General features: G+C 41.6%; 1 protein-coding gene across 1 annotated transcript in view; it reads right to left on the bottom strand.

Moving 5' to 3' along the window:
* nxn (nucleoredoxin) overlaps nt 1–19,080 on the bottom strand; it is a 68,221-nt gene that overhangs the window by 11,966 nt on the left and 37,175 nt on the right. The window contains exons 2-3 of the mRNA XM_061719618.1: nt 5,130–5,247; nt 2,526–2,659 (exon numbers count right to left, since the gene is read on the bottom strand). Of these exons, the coding sequence (XP_061575602.1) occupies nt 2,526–2,659; nt 5,130–5,247 (252 nt within the window). The remainder of the gene's footprint in view (nt 1–2,525; nt 2,660–5,129; nt 5,248–19,080) is intronic.

Here is a 19,080-nt window from a genome sequence, read left to right as displayed (position 1 = left end):
AAAGTTTTATCTCTGAAAAAAAAAAAATCAGCAAATCAGCACTTGCAAACATACAGTAAGTTATATTTCCAATTAAATAAAACAAGACATTTTCTAATTAAACTAAACTGGGTCTTTGCATGCTAAATAATAATGCAACCCATGAAGGAGGTAGAGGTGTGTAATGTCAGTCATTACATTTGCTGTTCACATTTGCAAGTTTTTTGCAAGGAACACGAGCCGGTCTACGGCATCTGGCTTGAGGGATGCCCGGTGGCATGTTACAACGCCCCCTCCTACAGTAAAGAGCCTCTCCCATGGGGCACTTGTCGCAGGTATTGAGAGGTATTTCCATCAATCATTAATATGGTATCAATCATTAATATGTGTGCAGACAAGGTAAATAAAAAAAAAAAAGTTTTACGAGTTTCACGTTTTAACATCGTTCTAATTACATAATCGCGATTACGATTTAAAATCGATTAATCGAACAGCCCTATACATGACAAAACAATAATAGACACAACTCCTTAATCACTATCAACACAGAGGATAACTAAATCACCATCATTCTCAGACATACATACATAGAAATGAAATCAAATAAAAACACCTTCATAACCAATACCTGCCTGAAATGACCTTATCTAGAATTATTTGACCACTTTTCACCTTTATTATGATAGGGTTTACACTATCTATAATTTATTCAACCTTCACTTTGTTCCTTCTAAATGACAAATCATAATTCATTAAATTTTAAAAGATATTGTTTTAACTGAAACTTAAACCAATCTTTGCTACCTGCATGAGAAATATAAACTGGTATAGAGTTCCAGCCAACCATGGCTCTGTAAAAAAAAGTTCTCTGAATCATACCTGTTCTCACCCTTGGTAGTATGAACCTCCTTTCTGATGTGATTCTTGTATTGTACCCATGGTGAGCAAAATGATAATGGAATCTGAGTGAATACATAGCACGCAAACGTGAAATGTTGCTGCAGTGATTTCCATTGCCTTTGGGTTATTTTGCCAAAACTTTTTTTGTTACCACAAACCAGTAATTCTCCCTCTATCCTTTTATATTCATTAAACTAAACAGTAGCCACCAACCCTGACACAATATTTAGATGAAAGACTGCCGTGTGTGCCTGCAGAGGCCACACTCTTTCCAGGCGGAGGGAGCGGCGCTGCAGCTGGCTCCAGGATGACATCAGTGTCACGGCTGCAGGAAGGAAAACAGACCTGCCTGAAAAGTCAGAGCCTCTTTTTCTCATTTGCGTTTGCTTTCTTTTAACAACAAAATGTGCTTCAGTAACTCCTTTAAAAAAAGTGCGGTTGGTAAAACTGTTAGAAGGTGTTTCTAGTCTATTCTGGTATGATGTATGTTTCTTGGTCGATCTGAATAGAAGCAATCAAACTGAATTATTAATAACTGTGTAATAACAGAGCAGGAAGCGAACATTTTAATTGCAGCAATGACACCATTCTTACATGCAAATATGGAAGATCTGCCGCTTGTAGAACTGGTGTCATGACCACAAGCGCCTCTTTCACATGCAACTATTTGTCAGATTCCCTAATGTTATAAAAATATCGACCATAGTGGCTCCACTTTCTTCTCTCAAACATATACTTTGTCATAAATGAAGCTATTGTTGCTCGATTTGATGATATCTTTCATGCTTTAATGACGAGGCACCATTTTCCCTGTAATTGGAGCTTCTTATACCGAAAAAGACTTTCATGCTCTGTAACTGACTCATGAGTATTCATGACCTCATGAAACAAAGCACAGATCATTCTTTTACTTGTTTTTCTGCTGCTTCGAGGCACTTAATACTGCACTGTAGATGGTAAAAGTTTAAAAGTGTAGGCTGTATGGAAGCAGCAAATGTTTGGTTGGAAAGACCAATACTGCGAGCAGAATAGGAGTCACACGTTTTAACATCCAAGAACAGTGAGAGAAGAAAAAGAGAAATATACTAAAATGCTGCCATTATATGTTTGTAAAATCACTTCAACAGAAGATAGATTTGCACAGGCACACTGGAGGAATGTGGTGTAAAACCACTGCAAATAAACTCCCTTAATGGCTTTTGTGACTTGGCCTTTTCTAGTTTTAAATGTGTTTAGGGGTTGAAGCCAGCACATTCAGGCGTCGCCGGTATGCGAAGCTGCGGCTCTGGCAGCTGCTGTTCTTGGCCTCGGAGACCTGTGAGCTGCATCTCATCAGCAACAATCCGCTGATGATTTAGCTGATCATGATTTAACTGACACCGAGTCATGACCTCTACCAGATATCAGAGAGACACCCAAGCTGGACGTTATTGGGGTGTGGCTGCACCATGGGTGGTGTACACAAAAGACGGTTTATCGCCGCTGAGGTAAACAGGCAAACGCAAGGGAGTCGCCTCCAACTTCCTGCTCCTCCGTTTTATCGTACTTTTCCCCCCCTCCTGCTCTGATCGACTCCTTCCTCGTTTTGGTATCTCGGTGTTTCCAGAGTCGGGAAGCTTCTTTGTCCTCTCTCTCTCTACACTCACCCAGTGTGCAGAGAAATACACTCCCACGTAGTGTCCTTCCAAAGAGCTGCTGTCTGCTGTCTGCCTGTTGTTCCTGAGCAGAGGCCCTCCCACCACCTCTGCGAACGGCTTTGGCCCCCAGGGAAACTCCAGGCCTGGGGGGGTGGGCATGGGAAGCAAAAACAAGAGATTACTGCCACGGCTTTGCTCGGGCTAAATGCTAATGTCATGCTCCTGAGCTCACAATGGAAACGGTGGCGTTCTGATGTTAAGCAGGTGTAACATTCTTCATGGTCAACACCCAATCAGCATGCCGGCAGTTCAATATTTTCCAATTAGGAGGATTATTCATGTACATCTTTGGCAATATCATGGTTTCTTGATCATAATCAGAAAATAATTACATAAAAATGTCATTTAAGACAAGAGAGAAGTTAGGAGATTACCTGGGACCATAAAAGCTGAACTTTTCTTTTTAAATCTAGATAAGATAGTTTCAAACACTAATGTGGTTAGAAATTACTCTTCCCAACAGGTACATATTCCATCTATGCACATTTCGGAAAAGCATGCCCTGAACACACATGGACAAAAATGGTTTTAATTAATATAAAATGCTCAGCCTCTCAAGCAAATGAGTACTTCCAGTAATGCTTTCCTGCCGCTTTCACACTTTTTCTATTTCAAGGTGCTTTTATTGTTCCGGTCCTGCTCCAGAGATGCATTTGCTGCAGCTTAAGTGAAAAAGGGGTGGGGTAATAAATAAAACCTTGTTTGGCTGATTTATAATGGCGTTTTTATGCGAGTGCAGTAGTCTAGGGCTTCATTAGGAAGGAGTGACATGTCTGCACGGCGCTGGCGTGGGTTTTCATTGTTGTTCTGATCGCAAAAGTGCACTCCATCTTTATGCTGCGGGCTACACTGCCACCACTCAAGTCAGGCCTTTCATCAAGAGTGAAAGGCGCGGGGTCCTGAATTGTTCAACCAGTCTATAGCGAACTTCTTACTGCCTTTTTACTCTCTGAACTGCGGCTACTGGAGATGAATGGATTTGCCACATTTGTAACTACTCACGATCTGGTAAACGCGCGCACGCGCACACACGGGAAAGGAACAGTACATAAAAAACATTATAAATTAGGCCTGCTTTCTTTTTATCAGAGAGAAGGGCTCGCTATCAGCACATGTTAATCTCTGCATCTACATCTAGTTCAGAAGAGTCGTTAATCGTGGTAATATTCCTTCTGCCTTTAATAAGACTCTCTATCACTTCGCCTCACCGTTAGCAGCCGTACTGCTGCCGTCCTCCTAACTCATATTACCAACAAAACTTTTATTATTCAAAAGATGATGATCAACAGGGGAGGAGGGGGCCTGCAGCTCGGGACAGAAATGCAAAAAAAAAAGAAGAAGAAGAAAAATGCTCTTTATAACTCTTCCAGTAAGTGCAGAAATAAGATTGAGTCATAAATAAGATTTAGATGAAGCGACTGAGACAAGGACAGACGATGATAATCATGGATAACCATAATTATGGTTGCATCAAGTCAAACAAGAGGAAAAGAGTGCTGCTAATGTTTCAGCCAAACGTTGACTGATATGTCAGAGTAATATTTCCACTGTGGAGTGTGTGACCAAAGATGTGAAATACTACATTTTAATGTACTCTTTATGTTCTGGTTTACTTTTTTTTAAGCTGCCCCTAAGCTGTATGTTTGAATGTGACAAGTTTGACACTTTGCCATCATCATTGCCTTTTGTCCTGTACCCTGGTTTATAGGAAGTGCCAAGTATTATTTGAAAACTTGAGCAGTGAAAAAGTAGCGAAGTAGTTAGTTTTATTGGAAAACAGAAGAAATTGATGAGAAAAGCAATTTTTAAAAGTGTTGCATCATCCTGTTGTGAATTCTGTGCCTCCTCATGAGCAATGGGCAGAGTCAGCAAAGCAAACAGCAGTGCTCATGGGCAGTCGTCCACATGAAATCCAAACTAGACTAAAGCGTTTATATAGTTTTATTGTCCAAACTGGCTTAGAACAAGATGACAACATGGAGGCACAGGGACTTGCAGTGGATGTGATAAAATTATTTAGCTGAGCAGTTTCCACAGAATGAACAGCTCTTTCTCAAACACCTTAACCCCACCGCCACCTCCAGAAAATAGTGAGCTTTGAAAAATGTACACATACTGTAAACCCCATTTTGTTATGCGTTAGTCTCTTGCAACACTGAAATACAACATTTAAATATGTGTTTTACATCTAGTTTTCCTGTTCAGGCCTTTAATTAAACTTCCTACCTGCTCTTGTTAAACAGCGGACCATAAAAAGTTGAGTCAGAGTGAATGAATTAGGGTGCTGCCAACAGCTGGAGCAGCTGGAGCACGCTGCCCACCAAGTATTCACGGCTGTACAGCAATGACAGACAGAGTGTGGGGATTTCGTGTAGGTTAGTATGTCTTTTTGAGCATTCCCGTGACCTCATCTAAGAGAGATTCTAGCAGTGAATGGTTGGTGGTTGGGGTTCAGGTTAACCATTTAATGGATTAGGGTCGGTGCTTGAGGTTAAGAAATAAAAATAAATCAGAGGAGACTTCCCGCACATTAAAGTAAAAACTGGATCTCACCTTTCGGGTCATCTCTGACGACCAGAAGACCATTTCGACACACGATCTTTCCTGTAGATGCGTCCACAAACACCAGAGAGGGGACGCTCGTCACCTTGTACTTGTTCCACAGCTTCATCTGTGGAGGAAGACATGAAGACGTGAGACGAGAGGTTGGAAAATGTAGATGGAAAACACCTTTGTTCTGCTGCATATTTACCAGGAATACAATTTCTGTCATTTCAAGGAACAGTGTGGGACTACGGTGGAATATAAACAGATCTGAGTTGAATTAAGATAAGATGGAAAACTCGTCTTTAAAGAGACTGAATTGGAATAAACTCTTTGACAAGCATTCAGAAAAACTGCTCGGCTATGGTGAGGTGATACATGGGGAAGCCTCATAAAGGCAGGAATAAAATAGCTTTAGACGGAGAAATATAATATATTCAGCATTCAATTCACTTCTTCACATCAAAAAGCAGTTTAAGCACTTCTGGGACACACTTTCTGCATTAGCAGGTAAAAAAAAAAGTGAGGGCTACCCCAGGAAACGGCCGTGTTAAAAACATTTTATATGAAATCTTGGAATAAACTTTTGGATTTGAGACACAAAATGTATAAAGCTTCTTTTTTACTTTTGGACCTATAAAGTATACACAAAAAGAACCAATTTACTAGATCAAATGTCACAAATGACTGTGCACCGTGGTTTTTATAAAGGGAAAAATGAAGTGATTCCCGTCTCAGTGAAGAAAGACTCCAGACCTTCAAAAACTTGGATTTTTTTTGAAAGCAATGACTTCACTGCAGAAAGATATGTGGTCTTAAAAGCAGAACACTTGCGCACAAGCCGCTTTTGCTCATCTGCGAGTGTGTGACAACTGCAGAAGCCAACCGCAAGTCCTCTCGGACAGCAGAGGGCAAGGCCGTCTGCCCCATGAACAAGACGACCTGGAGCCTCACGAGTATGTGGGTCTGGACGTCCCTCAAAGGGAAACTTCAGTGTCTGCTACAGTCAACAGTTTCACCACACGCTTCATGCTCCTCTGGAAACTCAATCCCCACTCACAAATTGATGGGGTTAGGGGTATTAACTGTGACTGTCTGAACGTTAAACAGTCCACACTGCGTCAAAAGCAACTCAGCTGCCTCCTGTCATCCGGGCAGATGCGGTCGGAAGGAGAGGCGGGTATAACCAAAAAAGTGTAAGAGCAACAAGAGAAAAATGAAGAAGCATGAGTGACAGATAGGACGGCTGGTTCTGCAGTAATCCCAATTTGTTAAGAAAGATCAAATGAAAAACAGTGATGGTGTCAGTTTTGAACTTGCGCTAAGTGCAGATTTTAAAACAAAATGCTATTTTTCAGTTCACAATTGCAGTTTTCCCCCCAAGCCTCCACCTAACAATACTATCCCATTACGCCGACCCAAACCTCAACCGGAAGCAACTGGAACATTGATGAACGCTACCCGCTGTCCGGTTAGACTGAGAAGTCTATGAAGCAACAGCTAACTGCCACTTAGCTTGCTAAATGAAGCAGCTGGTCCACATCTGTTAAAAAAAACAATCACGTTTTTTTTTTAATTCTGAAAGTATTTTGCATGTTAAAGAATTATTTTAGCCTGGAATTTACTCATTTTCACCCTTTTATTCTTAATCTTATTCCATCAACTTGACAACTGAACTAAAAGCTAACAGTTATTTACAAAGCTAATCCAAACAGTTAGCTTCCATCAATATGATTCATTTATTCTTTTCCATCCTGATCATCTTGCCAAGAGTTACTCTCATATCTACAAAATAAACTCGGCAGCTAACAACTGTCTAGCTTATCAACCAAACAGTTATTTTGGCTCAGTGAAAAGACAACAAAAAGAAGATCTGGGAAATATTTTGTCACATGTAACCATCAATCATTTAGTTTGTTGAATTTTATTCATTAAAAAAACAAAAAACAAAACGGGATCTTACTTAATCCTATACAACATGGAGGTATTTTTGCTGTAAAACAACATTTTATTGCAGTTGAAACAAGTTTTGTTTGTGAATTCTATTGTGAAGTTGTATGTGTGAAATTGAAAGTTTAATTTGTAAATCCAAAAGTCTTCTAGAGCTGTTTGGTTCAGTTTTCTGATCGGAGATAAGCAAAGATGTCAGACTCGATTCTGTTGGTCAGAAAACCAAAAGAAGCAGCAGCTTGGTGACATCCACATCCACATATTAAAAAAAGAAAATAGAAGAGTTCAAGGATAAAAGGAAGAGCTGGAGCAGAGATGAGAGAATCTCAGTAAGCCGGTATACTTTCACAAAATTCTTGACTGACTGCCGGCAAGAGTTTCATGGTTGAACCGGTGATGAACAGATTTGCTAAACTGTGATGAATGTTGCCATACAGCATCTAACATAGGGTGAGGAATGGGGTAAACCCATCATGATCACACAGAGACAAACAAGGCACGTGCAACATTATACAGATAATCAAATGGGACTTGAGTTTTTTTTAATATCGAAACCGTTTATTAAATTGTCAAGTAATCAAATTACCAGATTGTTTTCCATTGATTTTCACGGCTGTTTTCTTTTTTCATATGGATTTTCATCATTTCTATTTTTATCATTTATTTGTTGTTTCTTGCACCTGCAAATGGACTATCGACCCATCAACAGCATACCCCATTTTTTGCCCAAAGACAGTTGAATAAGCGCGTACAACAGGATTAATGAAGGCAGAGAAAAGTGATGAACAAATGATGCTTTACAGCACCATTACAGGTATATGCACCTTCTTACACAGCTAAAGCCAGATGCTTCAATGCCTATGTGTGGACAATGAGCTTTTCCTTTTTCTTTTTGTAGAAATGCATAAATTATAAACCCAAAAGGGTGGTGGCCAATTATTATTTTGTAGATTTAGTGCATCAAATCCACGTGCAACCACATAGCTTTCTCGAAAAGAGGCTATATTCATTATTGACATCACCAGAGTGTGTAACAACGGCGCTAAGCAGGAACTTTCGTGATATCATTACACACTGGTTTAACTATGCCAATAACCCTTGCAGGGAGGTCAGCGACTGTTAAGACTCGAGGGATTGGAAATCCATGCTAAGAATCCATTTAGTCTCCTAGACATGCAAGGCTTAGTCTCACACTATGCTCACTGCTTATCACACTAATTGGATCACGCATTGCTGAAGATCCATATCCAGAAGAAGAGAGCAAATCAGCCCACTGTGGGACCAGTGCATGTGGAGAGATACCAGGGTTGAAAATCTTTGCTAATCAAAGAAAATACTGATCCTTCTTAGAGGCCGCTTGGTGGGATCAGTGACTGCATTCATTTACCACCTCAACCCGTTTTGAGTGTGAATGAGGCAGAGAAACAAACCCAATTCCAGTATCTGTATTACCATGTTAAATGTCATGCGGGGCCACTGCCTTCATGCTTCTGCGCACTGCTGCACTTTATGGTTGCATTACACTCTTTAAAAAAGATCTGTGTTCTGTGGTCTGGACCTTTAAAATTCACACACACATCTGCTTCAGTTTTGGCCAAGTCACTTTCAAACAGGTGTACGGTAGCCTGCTCTGCAATAAAACTTGGCCTCTGACAGTGAGCAGTGGGTCGCCACAGTGGCTGTGGAGCGGCGACTGTTACGGTCGAGAAAAATGGTGTACAGGAAATTTCTTCAATCAACATTCTCAATTCACCGGCGATTGTTTGAGCCCCATCTCCACAGATCTGATTTCACTGGACTGCCGCGATTTGAAGCGTCAGCCAAACGCTTCCATCGCTGCTTCATTACAAGAGTGACACTACAAAGGAAAGGGAGTCCTTTACAACCGAGGACATGAGAGATATCCCACTGTGGTGCTGATAGAAGCTCTGTCCTTTATCTTTGAGCATTATAAGGAGGGGCAAATGCTGATAATCCCGTTTAAACCTCTGAAAGAAAATGAAATATAAAAATAAATAAAAAGGATTCAAGCCAAAGTATAGACTGTGGTGCACAGAACATTTGAGGGAATTTAGTTTAACCTAGTTATGAATTCAGTGTTGGCATTTGCAATCAGCACAAATGCTCCACATATAAACCATTCATGTTGAGGGGACTTTATTGGCACTATTTGCAGCAAGCATTCCTCAGAGGAAATCCTGTTCCAGTTTGATTTCATTAAAATGTTTAGTGGAGGAGACTTAAGTAAAATCTAAATCTCCTGCACAGGAAAGATAGCAATGGATCAATTGCTTTCTGCTGATCTTATTTGTTACTTGCCTGAATCCATTTGCTGGGAGACTGTGTGATGGACAGACCAGTCTCCTCAAGACGTGTTCAACGAAAGCATTTCTCTTGTACTGGGACTTCTATTGAAAGTGCCCGCAGGCAGTTTGATCTCTGGCCATGAAGATATACTGTACTGGAGCAGCGAAGTCCAGAGACTGTGTTCTTCTCAGCTCTCTTTTTTTAAAACAGCTTTTTTCTGTGTGACATCGTCGATTTAATCTGCAAATGAGTTCAAACTAACATGTAAGTGCACGGTAGCATCAACATCAGCTTTTAGGTAAAATCTGAAACATTCTGCATGTTCTTCCCCATCCTCAGGTACCAGAAATATCTGGAACAACCTTCGCCTGACTGAACCACTGAATTTGCTTCTGGTTGGGCCCCCGCGGCCAGTTTTCACTTACATTCCTCCAGGCTGGACCCCGCCTCTGCTCAGTGTGCTCCTGAGGTACTCAGCAACTGCCTGTATCCACTTCAAAATGCTATTGCTGCTCTTCAAGGCTACAAAGAAAGCCCTGCCTCCCACCTCTCAGCCATACTTCAGCCCACACTACGCCAGCTAGCGTATATTACTTAGACCTTCCATCTGTGTGGCTCTGACCAGACTATCGCTTTATTGGGTCAAGAGTTGCCCTGCTTGGGCTCTCCTGGTGGTGAAATGCACATCTCGAAGCCAGTGACAGCTGCCGAGTCGCTGCCATTTCCACCCGTGTGATGACCTCTCTTAATACGCTTCATCTTTATTTCACTGCATTTCGCATTTCAATGTGAACTAGAACAAATATTTCATCTTTAGGACAGTCATTAATTTCTGCCATGCACTTTCCTTCTAAAAACTGCCCCCCTCCCACCCCTATTTTACAACCACTTTCACATCCCCACCCACACTTGACAGCTGTGTTGCTAAAATGTAAGTAGTACGGGCCACCCACTTCAGCCTATTCCACTGGTCTCATTACAGTTTAATATGCACCAAACAGTCACCTTGATGAGAGAATACCCTTCCTGTGAATATTGCATTGCTGGAAGCGTAGTGATTGGCTTCCATCTGCAACGTAAACTGTTGTAAAATCATCCATTTAATAATCCTTTAAAAAAATTTTAGCCACACCATTTTGCCCATGAATCTCACACAACACAGATGGGAGAAACTGGCCATTGTTGCCAAGGCAACCACCCCCCCACCCTCTCCCTTCCATAAAGTCAGGACATGTCACCAAGTGGGAGACACTTTGTCGGCTCTTAGTTAATAATTCAGTGAAAAATAAACGGTTTTGTGAGGAAAACAGGTGCCAGAATGTCAGAAGGCTTTGGGTGAAATAACCCGGCAGAAAGAGAGAGAATGAATGAGGAAGTGGAAAAGGGAGCAGAAAGAGCGTGTGTGTGTGGGGGGGGGGGGAAGGTTTCCCTCCCCTCCAGCCTTGTAAGAAAGGACAAAAGCTACCCCTTGAATACAAGCTCCAGACCTAAATTCAGACCCTGCGTGGTGAGAAGTTTTTATGTCACAAAGTAGGCGACACACACAAAAAAGAGGAGGTTTGTAAGGGAGTAAAAAGCCAGGGCTCAATAGGTATCTGCTGCATTGTCTCCCCGCAGGAGCGAGCGGTCCCTGAGGCCGGCATTCTCGGAGGTCAAAGGTCAGGATGGCAGGGGGTACATTCTTTGCTCCCAGCAGTGATCAGACCAGTCTGCTTTCCTCCCTACCCCCAGAAAACATATTGGCCGGGTTTCCCAGATCCAACCTCTCTTAAGGATTTAAGAGAGGTTCAAAGAAGGTTTGAACTAAGAGAGAACCCTAAGATATGGGTGTTTCCCAGATGACTTCTTAACACCGTTCTTTAGTTTCGCTCTTTCAGAAGCTCTTTGGAGCAGCTGTCCGGTTCTGAAACCAAATCAATCGATGCCAGGCAAATCGATCACCGATCACTATCAGCGCATTTTCACACGCAGCACTTCCACCTAACGCATTAATTCCCTGCTGCCTGTGCGTTATAATGAAAATTTAAGATGATAAATATAATTCAATGACCCTTTTTCATCCAAACGGTGCGTTACTCCGTTATTTCTGGCTACAGTGAGGCTTTTTTTCCCCACACGCAGAAACCGGGAGGAAACGTGGTGGCCGTGTGTGTGCGTTCAAAAACATGAGCCAAGAGAAGGCGAGTTTCGCAAATCGCAACGTGGAATTACAGCAATCCCTGGTTTTTCGCAGGGGTTATGTTCCAAAAAGAACCCGTGATAAGTGAAATTCTTTTTACAATTATAGAGGGCTTCAGATTGCAGAGATCATCCCCGCCACGCACGTATTCCTGCTCTTCTGATGCTGCTGCATCCCGCAGGTGGGTTTTTTCAAGAGAAGAAAATATAGTTATGGGTCGTTGTCTTCGCTCTTTTTTCTTCTGGGCAAAAAGATTCTTTAATATAAACCGACACCATTGATTATATTTGAGACTGTAATGAACGATTCATCAAAGGATCCCGTTGATCAGCTGCTGCTTCCCTGTCATCACAGATGCGCTCGGGCTCGGGCGCGGCGCAGGAGGATCGGTGTCCCGGCTGCCTGGACAGCGCGGACCGACAGCACGTCCAGGGGACTGAAGTGCTGACGCACGAATGCGTTCATAAAAACAGTTCTGCTTCGCGCACGGTGACGCGGTTGATTTGCAGCGAGAACATGCTGTATAGCAGCCAAATCATCAAATAAATGATATTCATGATGATCGTTTTATTTGTGCGTAATGCATAAAGCATATACAGGAACACACTTGTTATTCCTTATTTTTCTTTTTTTTCCCCCCTTTGCTGTCACCAATAAATGCTAAACAATATAAATCTAAAGTATAAAATAGATCAAAATTTGTGCGGGGTGCATTGTTTTAATATCTCATTGCTTGGTGTAATATTGTTTTGCCTGACGCGGCTGGATCTGTGAGTCTTTGTTCACTAAGATGGTTGTAAAGACTGGGTCAGCAGCATCTTTCATTTCCTTCTTAATGAAAGAGATACTTAAGCTAAGAGCAACTCTGGGAAACGCGATTTTCTTTCACAGGCTCCTTAAGAAGGTTTGAAAGAAGTCTTTCGCTGTTAAGAGCTACTTAACTGATCTGGGAAACCCGGCCATTGTCTCTTATAGCCGTCTTACATCTCCTCATATGAGATAAGAGCAAAGTGTAAACGTCTCACAGAAACAGACACGGACATGCGCACAGCAATGAGGACACCAGAGAAAAAAAAAAGATTTACATTTAAATTGTGTCCTTTTCTCTCTGCTTTAGTCCTCCATCCAGGCTTAAATTACATTTTCAAATCACAAGAATGCATCCTTTTGAACATACTTCATCCAAGGAGAATGAAATAACAGAATAAAGATAAAAAAAAAACAAAAAACATCCGTCTTGTAGACATTGGTGTGTTGTCATGTGATTTGAGGCATCCATTTCTCATGTGATCAATTTGCGAGAGCTCTTATGCATTGCTTCTCTCTGTCTTCATCTCGAGGCTGTAAATCTCATTTTTCACATTTGCCCGTATAGACCTCATATATAAAGCATGCATAGATTCACCAACATCAAGGATTAGTTGTTATTCATTAAACTCGTGCGTGCAATAATGATTTACCTCCTCACAAAAAAGGTTAGAACCTTGTGGTGTAAACACTGCGTTGTGATTTCTCAGGTGGTTAAAGCTCACTTAACTCTGCCATCAGTCTGCACTTCATCAAGTCGAGGCCTGCTGGCTCTGACAGACACACTGATAGGGGTGATATAAAGCTGCACTGGCTCTGGACCAGATCTGTCAATTACCTGAGTGCGACCCTCCGAGAGGGGCATTGCAGACTCGCACTGATTATCCAGCTCATGACTTGGAAAGCCTTGTGCATTTTTGGAGATTCAAACACTGCGTTCCAAAAGGTAATTCAACACTGGCACACAGCGTCTGCAGTAATCCAACAAAATCGTGAAATGATCCTGCAGCCAAATGATAATTTGTGCTGCAGCCATTACATATTAATAAATCAGACAAAACAGACATTAAAATAAAGGCCTTTGGCTAGATTTCTTTATGCATGTGCTTTTAAGGCTTGCGGTTCAGTTAGCTGCACCCAGCTGACAGACTCGGAGCAACATTAATTCCACCCATTACCGTTTCTCTGGTACCCTGATTTCCTGGAGTGCTGACGGCAGTGGTGGGGGTGATTTAGACAGCTTCCCTCATGTGACCCCTGTTTGCCCTTACATTTACCTCCCACCAGTCCTCCTCCTCCTTCTGTGTCATGCTGAAACCACGGAGGGTCTGCTTGAGCTGGAGCTCAATCCCTGATCCCATCACAACAACACATTAATATTTATGGGAATTTGAGAGTAGCATTTTAGAGACATTATCAGTGTTTAGGCATAAATCAGGAAAGGTCTGAATATTATAGACTCCAATCTAATAAATCTTGTACTGGCGATTACTGTATTCTATGTGTGCATTTGTGTAGTTTTGCACAATAAAAAAATTCTTAGTTCAGATGATTTTTGGAGAGAAAGTGAAATATCTTGCCGTATTTCAAGCCTTTGAGAGTTACCATGACCTAGATAACCTATATAGGTCTATACCAGCATTTTGTGCATTTCTCTTGCTCACACACTAAATTTCCATTTGAATTTAGCCACGTTGCCTTCATGTGTAATTCAGACTTAACACTGATTTACAGCATCATTCAAAAAGTCATCACATTGCATATCGATGACGCACAGCAAGAAAAAATTAAAGGCTCTTTCCTGTAACACACATCGGAGGACGGAGACAAAAACTCCATGGTCAGTACGTTTACATGCACTAACAGAAAGTCGAATTGTTGCCTTAATCTGACAGATATCGTATTTTTGAAGCCATGTATTCACCTTAGCCGGGCTGTAGTCGAACCGTACTGAAGCTCTTGAGATCAAGCTATTAGTGCATGAGTTATAGTTATTCAGGCATGTATACGCAACCCACACTTAGCCGAGCTAGTGACTGCCCCAGGACTCCCCTTTCCGAAAACGACAACACTGCGAAAGTCAGAATATCAACATAGTAGGAGAATTAGAAGACGAACAACAAAGAACTAACCAGAGAAAGGCCAACCCAAAATTGCGTGTGGCGCCGCCGAGTATCACAGAGTCGAACGCACCTCACTCAATCGATTGTCTTCTCACGCATATATACATAGATTTCTCGGAAACTCCAGTTTAATCCTAAACTAGATTGTTGCCAATGGCTTGATTTAGATGTGCATGTAACCACACTGCCTTTATTTGAGCACAACTTTGAGTTACCTGAACTTTACCCGAGCATTTCAATTATATACTTTTTATTATTGTATGAAGGAAAGACACATTCACAATTTTTCCATCTTGTAAAGCACACAAATTTCACATCATGAGAGGGATCTTAAAGTATTTATGTTACATTTTGAGTTGTGTATTTTTTTCCTCTTCCTTATTTGTTTACGCATTTTATTCAAGGCCTGAAATCAACTCATTGGTCCTGGGTGTGAGGATAAAATGGTTTTTAAAAGGCAGATAAAAGGCTCTAAATGCAGTTTAAATGAGGGGAATTTATACATATTTGGGGAGAAGCAGCCTGTGAGCTCAACTAAAAGTCTCACGTATGGTATTTTTATTTCAAGTGTTTACAACCCAATAAAGACATCCTCACAAGGAAGTTATATTATTCCCATGGACAAAGTCATCACTTGTGGTTGCAGAATTAAGTGCTCATGACCTGTCCTTGAGTGAGAGTGGTCTTTCCATGTACGTAAGAGTTTCTGCTTGGCTTGTGCTGTAAGTCATTTTCACATGCTCCAATTCTCCTATTGAATTGATTTATGCTTCTGGGATCAATCTATTTTTTTTTTTAAAGTTCAGGGATGGAGACAGATGACTGCATTGATTATCTAATGCTTTGCTGCCGCTACTGCCTTTTCTTCAAAAAGAAAACAGCCCATTTGGACATCTTATAATGTTTCCGTCAGTCACGGTCAATGTTAACCCTCCACGTGGGTGTGGTCATGCTCAGGCACTGTCACAAGTCACATTGATTGAAGCGAGCAGACAACTGGGGGAGTAGAATTACATGGTGTGGTCAGCAATAAGCTCTCGTCCAGAGTGTAAAACAGGATCCTTTTCATGTGCGAGGCCGTTTTGTTGCCTTTGGGTTTCTTAATTCTGCACAGCAAGTGGTGAATCTGGCTTTAAGATTAATACAAGTGATCATGATTTCTGACACTCAGCATTAGGAAAATGTTACGCCACATTATGCTGCCATTATTCTTACAAGCTTGCTTTATCTTCATACAACAAACAGAACAGGTGTGATATGAAAACAGCGCTGTGTGTTCAACATTTCCTCTCAAATGTGGCAAAATAAACTTGAGGACAGCAGCTTTGTTCAAAGTCTCCTTTTTACAGACTGCAGTTATATAAATGGCGTACATTACACGTATGTTTGCACCAGCTTTCATGTCTCATCTGTTGCTACAGCAACAGAAGACATTTTTTTTCCACCTCATCAAATTTCACTTACACCTCATTGACGTTGTAACCACAACACAGCTGAGCCTCCATTCGATGCCAACAAAAGACCAGTGTGTGCTCCCCTTCTGTCGCTGTCTGCTCAATGTGTGGAATCAGGCTGTGAGAGCTACTGCCTATATATATATATATATATATATATGTTTAAGGCACACGTACACACTTTTTTTTTAGTAGCCTGCAAACTACAGCATTGCAGCCAAGTCGCCCCAAAAAACTCACACCTCCACATTCAGGCTCATACCAAACCACACCTGTCTGCATAAATATGGCACAGAGATGCCAAACAGAGCAGCAGGAGCGCGGGCGGGTACTGTGGAAGTTGACCCATTTTGCAGCGTTTTTGGGCACAAGTGATCACGTTGGCTGATCTGCGTTAATATGTGCAGGAATTTCCAACAGTACAGTAACTCAATTTGCAGGAGTCAATGAAATTATGTATGCACCACAAGCCTGGGCTGAAAATCAAGCCCTGTTTCATTTTTTCCAACTTCTTCCTCAAGGAGATGAAAAGTAGTAAAGTCTGAAGACTGCACCAAAGTACGTGAACGCTGGCGTGAGTTACTGCCGCCGCTCTCCGGTGTTACTAATTTTATCAGATTTAACGGCGATCTCTGTTTCTTTTACGGTTACTCCTTACCTGTCTATGGCTGTTCTGAACATTCACCATCGTCATCCTATAAAAGGTCTTTTAGGAATATGTGGCTTCATTAACGTAGCTGCCATGCCTTGACTCTTTCCCATATATCTGATCTCTGAATCTCTGCTGAGCAGAGAATGTTGACTACAAGGTTGGCGATGTGGTCTTTCCTTCTGGACTGCCTTTCTCCTTCAGTCGAAGTCATCAACAGCCCGGTTTTCTACTGATGAGCCTCTAAAACTTTGCTAAATCTGGACTGTTCCACCATCGGTACTGCAACTCTATCCTGGCATCGCTCACCTCCCTCAGAAATAATATATCCACTGTGGATTCCCAAGGAGCTTAAATATCAATGCCTCCTCTTCCATTAACTGTATCTGGTCCTTAGGTCCTGCTGAGAACCAAGAAAGTTCAGCAGGAAAGTGGACCGCAGTGTTCTGGCCAGCTTAGCCAGGTCGGCTAACATTTCTTTGAGGAAGAACCACACTCAGCTGCACTACAAAATACTAACATCCGCTCACTCTGGGGCTTGCAACATCTCCTCCAGGATCTCATCAGTGACTGAAAATATTACTTTTTGAGTTTGACAGAAAATTGGCAACACAAAATGACTTTTACCAACTGATTAAAGCAACTCCCGCTGAGTTTTATTTAGATCCGTCAGCCCTGAGTCACTGGCCGTGGGGAAGGGTCTCACAATAATTGGAAAGTCTCACCAGTTTCTGTACCCCCTCGCTGTCTCCAACTATTGTTGCAACTGTTTACCATCTGCTTCAGCCAAATTATGACTTTATCACTGAGTTTTCTGTTTTTCTAACTTACATTTCCTCCCTCTGACTGGCTATAATTTTACTTGGTGACTTCAATGTTTATATTGACAATATTGATAATTATTTCAAGACTTTTTTATCCTGAAGAAACAATCCAATACATTGTTTCTGCAATGTATTGATTTTCCCCCTGCAAAGATCATATCTTGGACCTCATCTGCTGCACTGGTGTTACTCCCTCCAAGTGCTCTGCAACTGATCTCCCCATCTCTGACCACAGACTTATTCCATTAAATGTCAATATCACACTGTGCAAAATTAAGTTGTCTCTAACCATCTCTTTTCGTAATATCAAGGACATTGAATTAGGTGGACTGGTCACTGGAATCACCAATCTCCCTAACATTGTCCTGTCATCCACTCCTGATGAACTGCTTTCCCATTACAGCAGCCTTAACAATCTGCCTGACAGCCTCTTTAAAAACATAAACTGTCTCTTTTACCCAATATGTACCCTGGTTTACATCAGAACTTTGGCAGCTTAAAGCCAAAGGTCATCAACTGGAACGTCTCTAAAAGAAAACTGGTCCCACCGCCCACAAGGACATGTTAATAAATCACATTCTTTTCTCTAAGGACTCTCTCCTCTTCAAAATCCAATTACTATGCAGATTTGATCAGTCTTCGTCATGGTAATACACAAGTATTATACTCCGTGGTTGACAAGTCAATGCATCCACCTGACCATCTCCCCACCCGATTTTTGCAATTTAATTGCAGCGTTCTATGAGATAAAGATCGACAATATCCAACAGCAATGAACCCCTCATATTTCATCCTCCTCATCCTTCCAGGAGTTCCAAATCCCTTTTTCCCCACCCACTGTTCAGTTTCAAACTTCCCTCTGCAGCTGATATATTTGAATTCAACCATAAAACTACTTGCCAACTAGATTCTCTCCCCACTTCTCTGGTTAAAACCTCCACTTTCTGACCTCTGTAATAACTGCTATTGTCCATTCCTCTCTCACCATGTGTATTGTTCCTTCTATTCTCCAAACAGCTACAGTTAAGCAATCCTCAAGAAACCTAGTGCTGACCCTTATGATTTCAGGAAACTTCGTCCCATTTCCAATCTACCTTTCATTTAAAAAATATTGGAGAAAACAGTTGCATCTCAGGTCCATAATCACCTTTCTCTCAATGACCTGTATGAACAGTTTCCATGTAGCTTTTGTCCACTTCACAGTACCGAAACTGCTCTTATCATAATCACTAACACTTTCTTATGGCTGATGATACTGGACTTTTTCCCATACGTATCCTCCTTTATCTGAGTGCAGCTTTTGATACAATACCATACTTATTAACAGAATAACCACCATTGGACTATCTAGCACACACCTGGACTGGTTTAAATCATATCTCTCTAGCCACACTCAGATTATTAAACTTAAAGGGGACCTATTATGAAAAACACGTTTTTTCTTGCTTTAACATATATAAAGTGGTCTCCCCTCAGCCTGCCAACTCAGAGAAGGAGGAAAGCAACCAAATTCTGCAGTGTCTGTACAGCCGCCCGGATGATCCATCCAGTGTCATGTGGATCTACGAGCCGTTCAGATTCTGCTCCCGTCGTTACGTAACGAAAATGCGATTTACATCGGTTGGCCTCCGATGCGTGAAACTACGGCCACAACTAACTCTGCCGGC

Source organism: Cololabis saira, chromosome 4 (genome assembly GCF_033807715.1).
Source record: "Cololabis saira isolate AMF1-May2022 chromosome 4, fColSai1.1, whole genome shotgun sequence".
NCBI lineage: Eukaryota > Metazoa > Chordata > Actinopteri > Beloniformes > Belonidae > Cololabis > Cololabis saira.
This window is presented reverse-complemented; position numbering and strand designations above follow the sequence as displayed.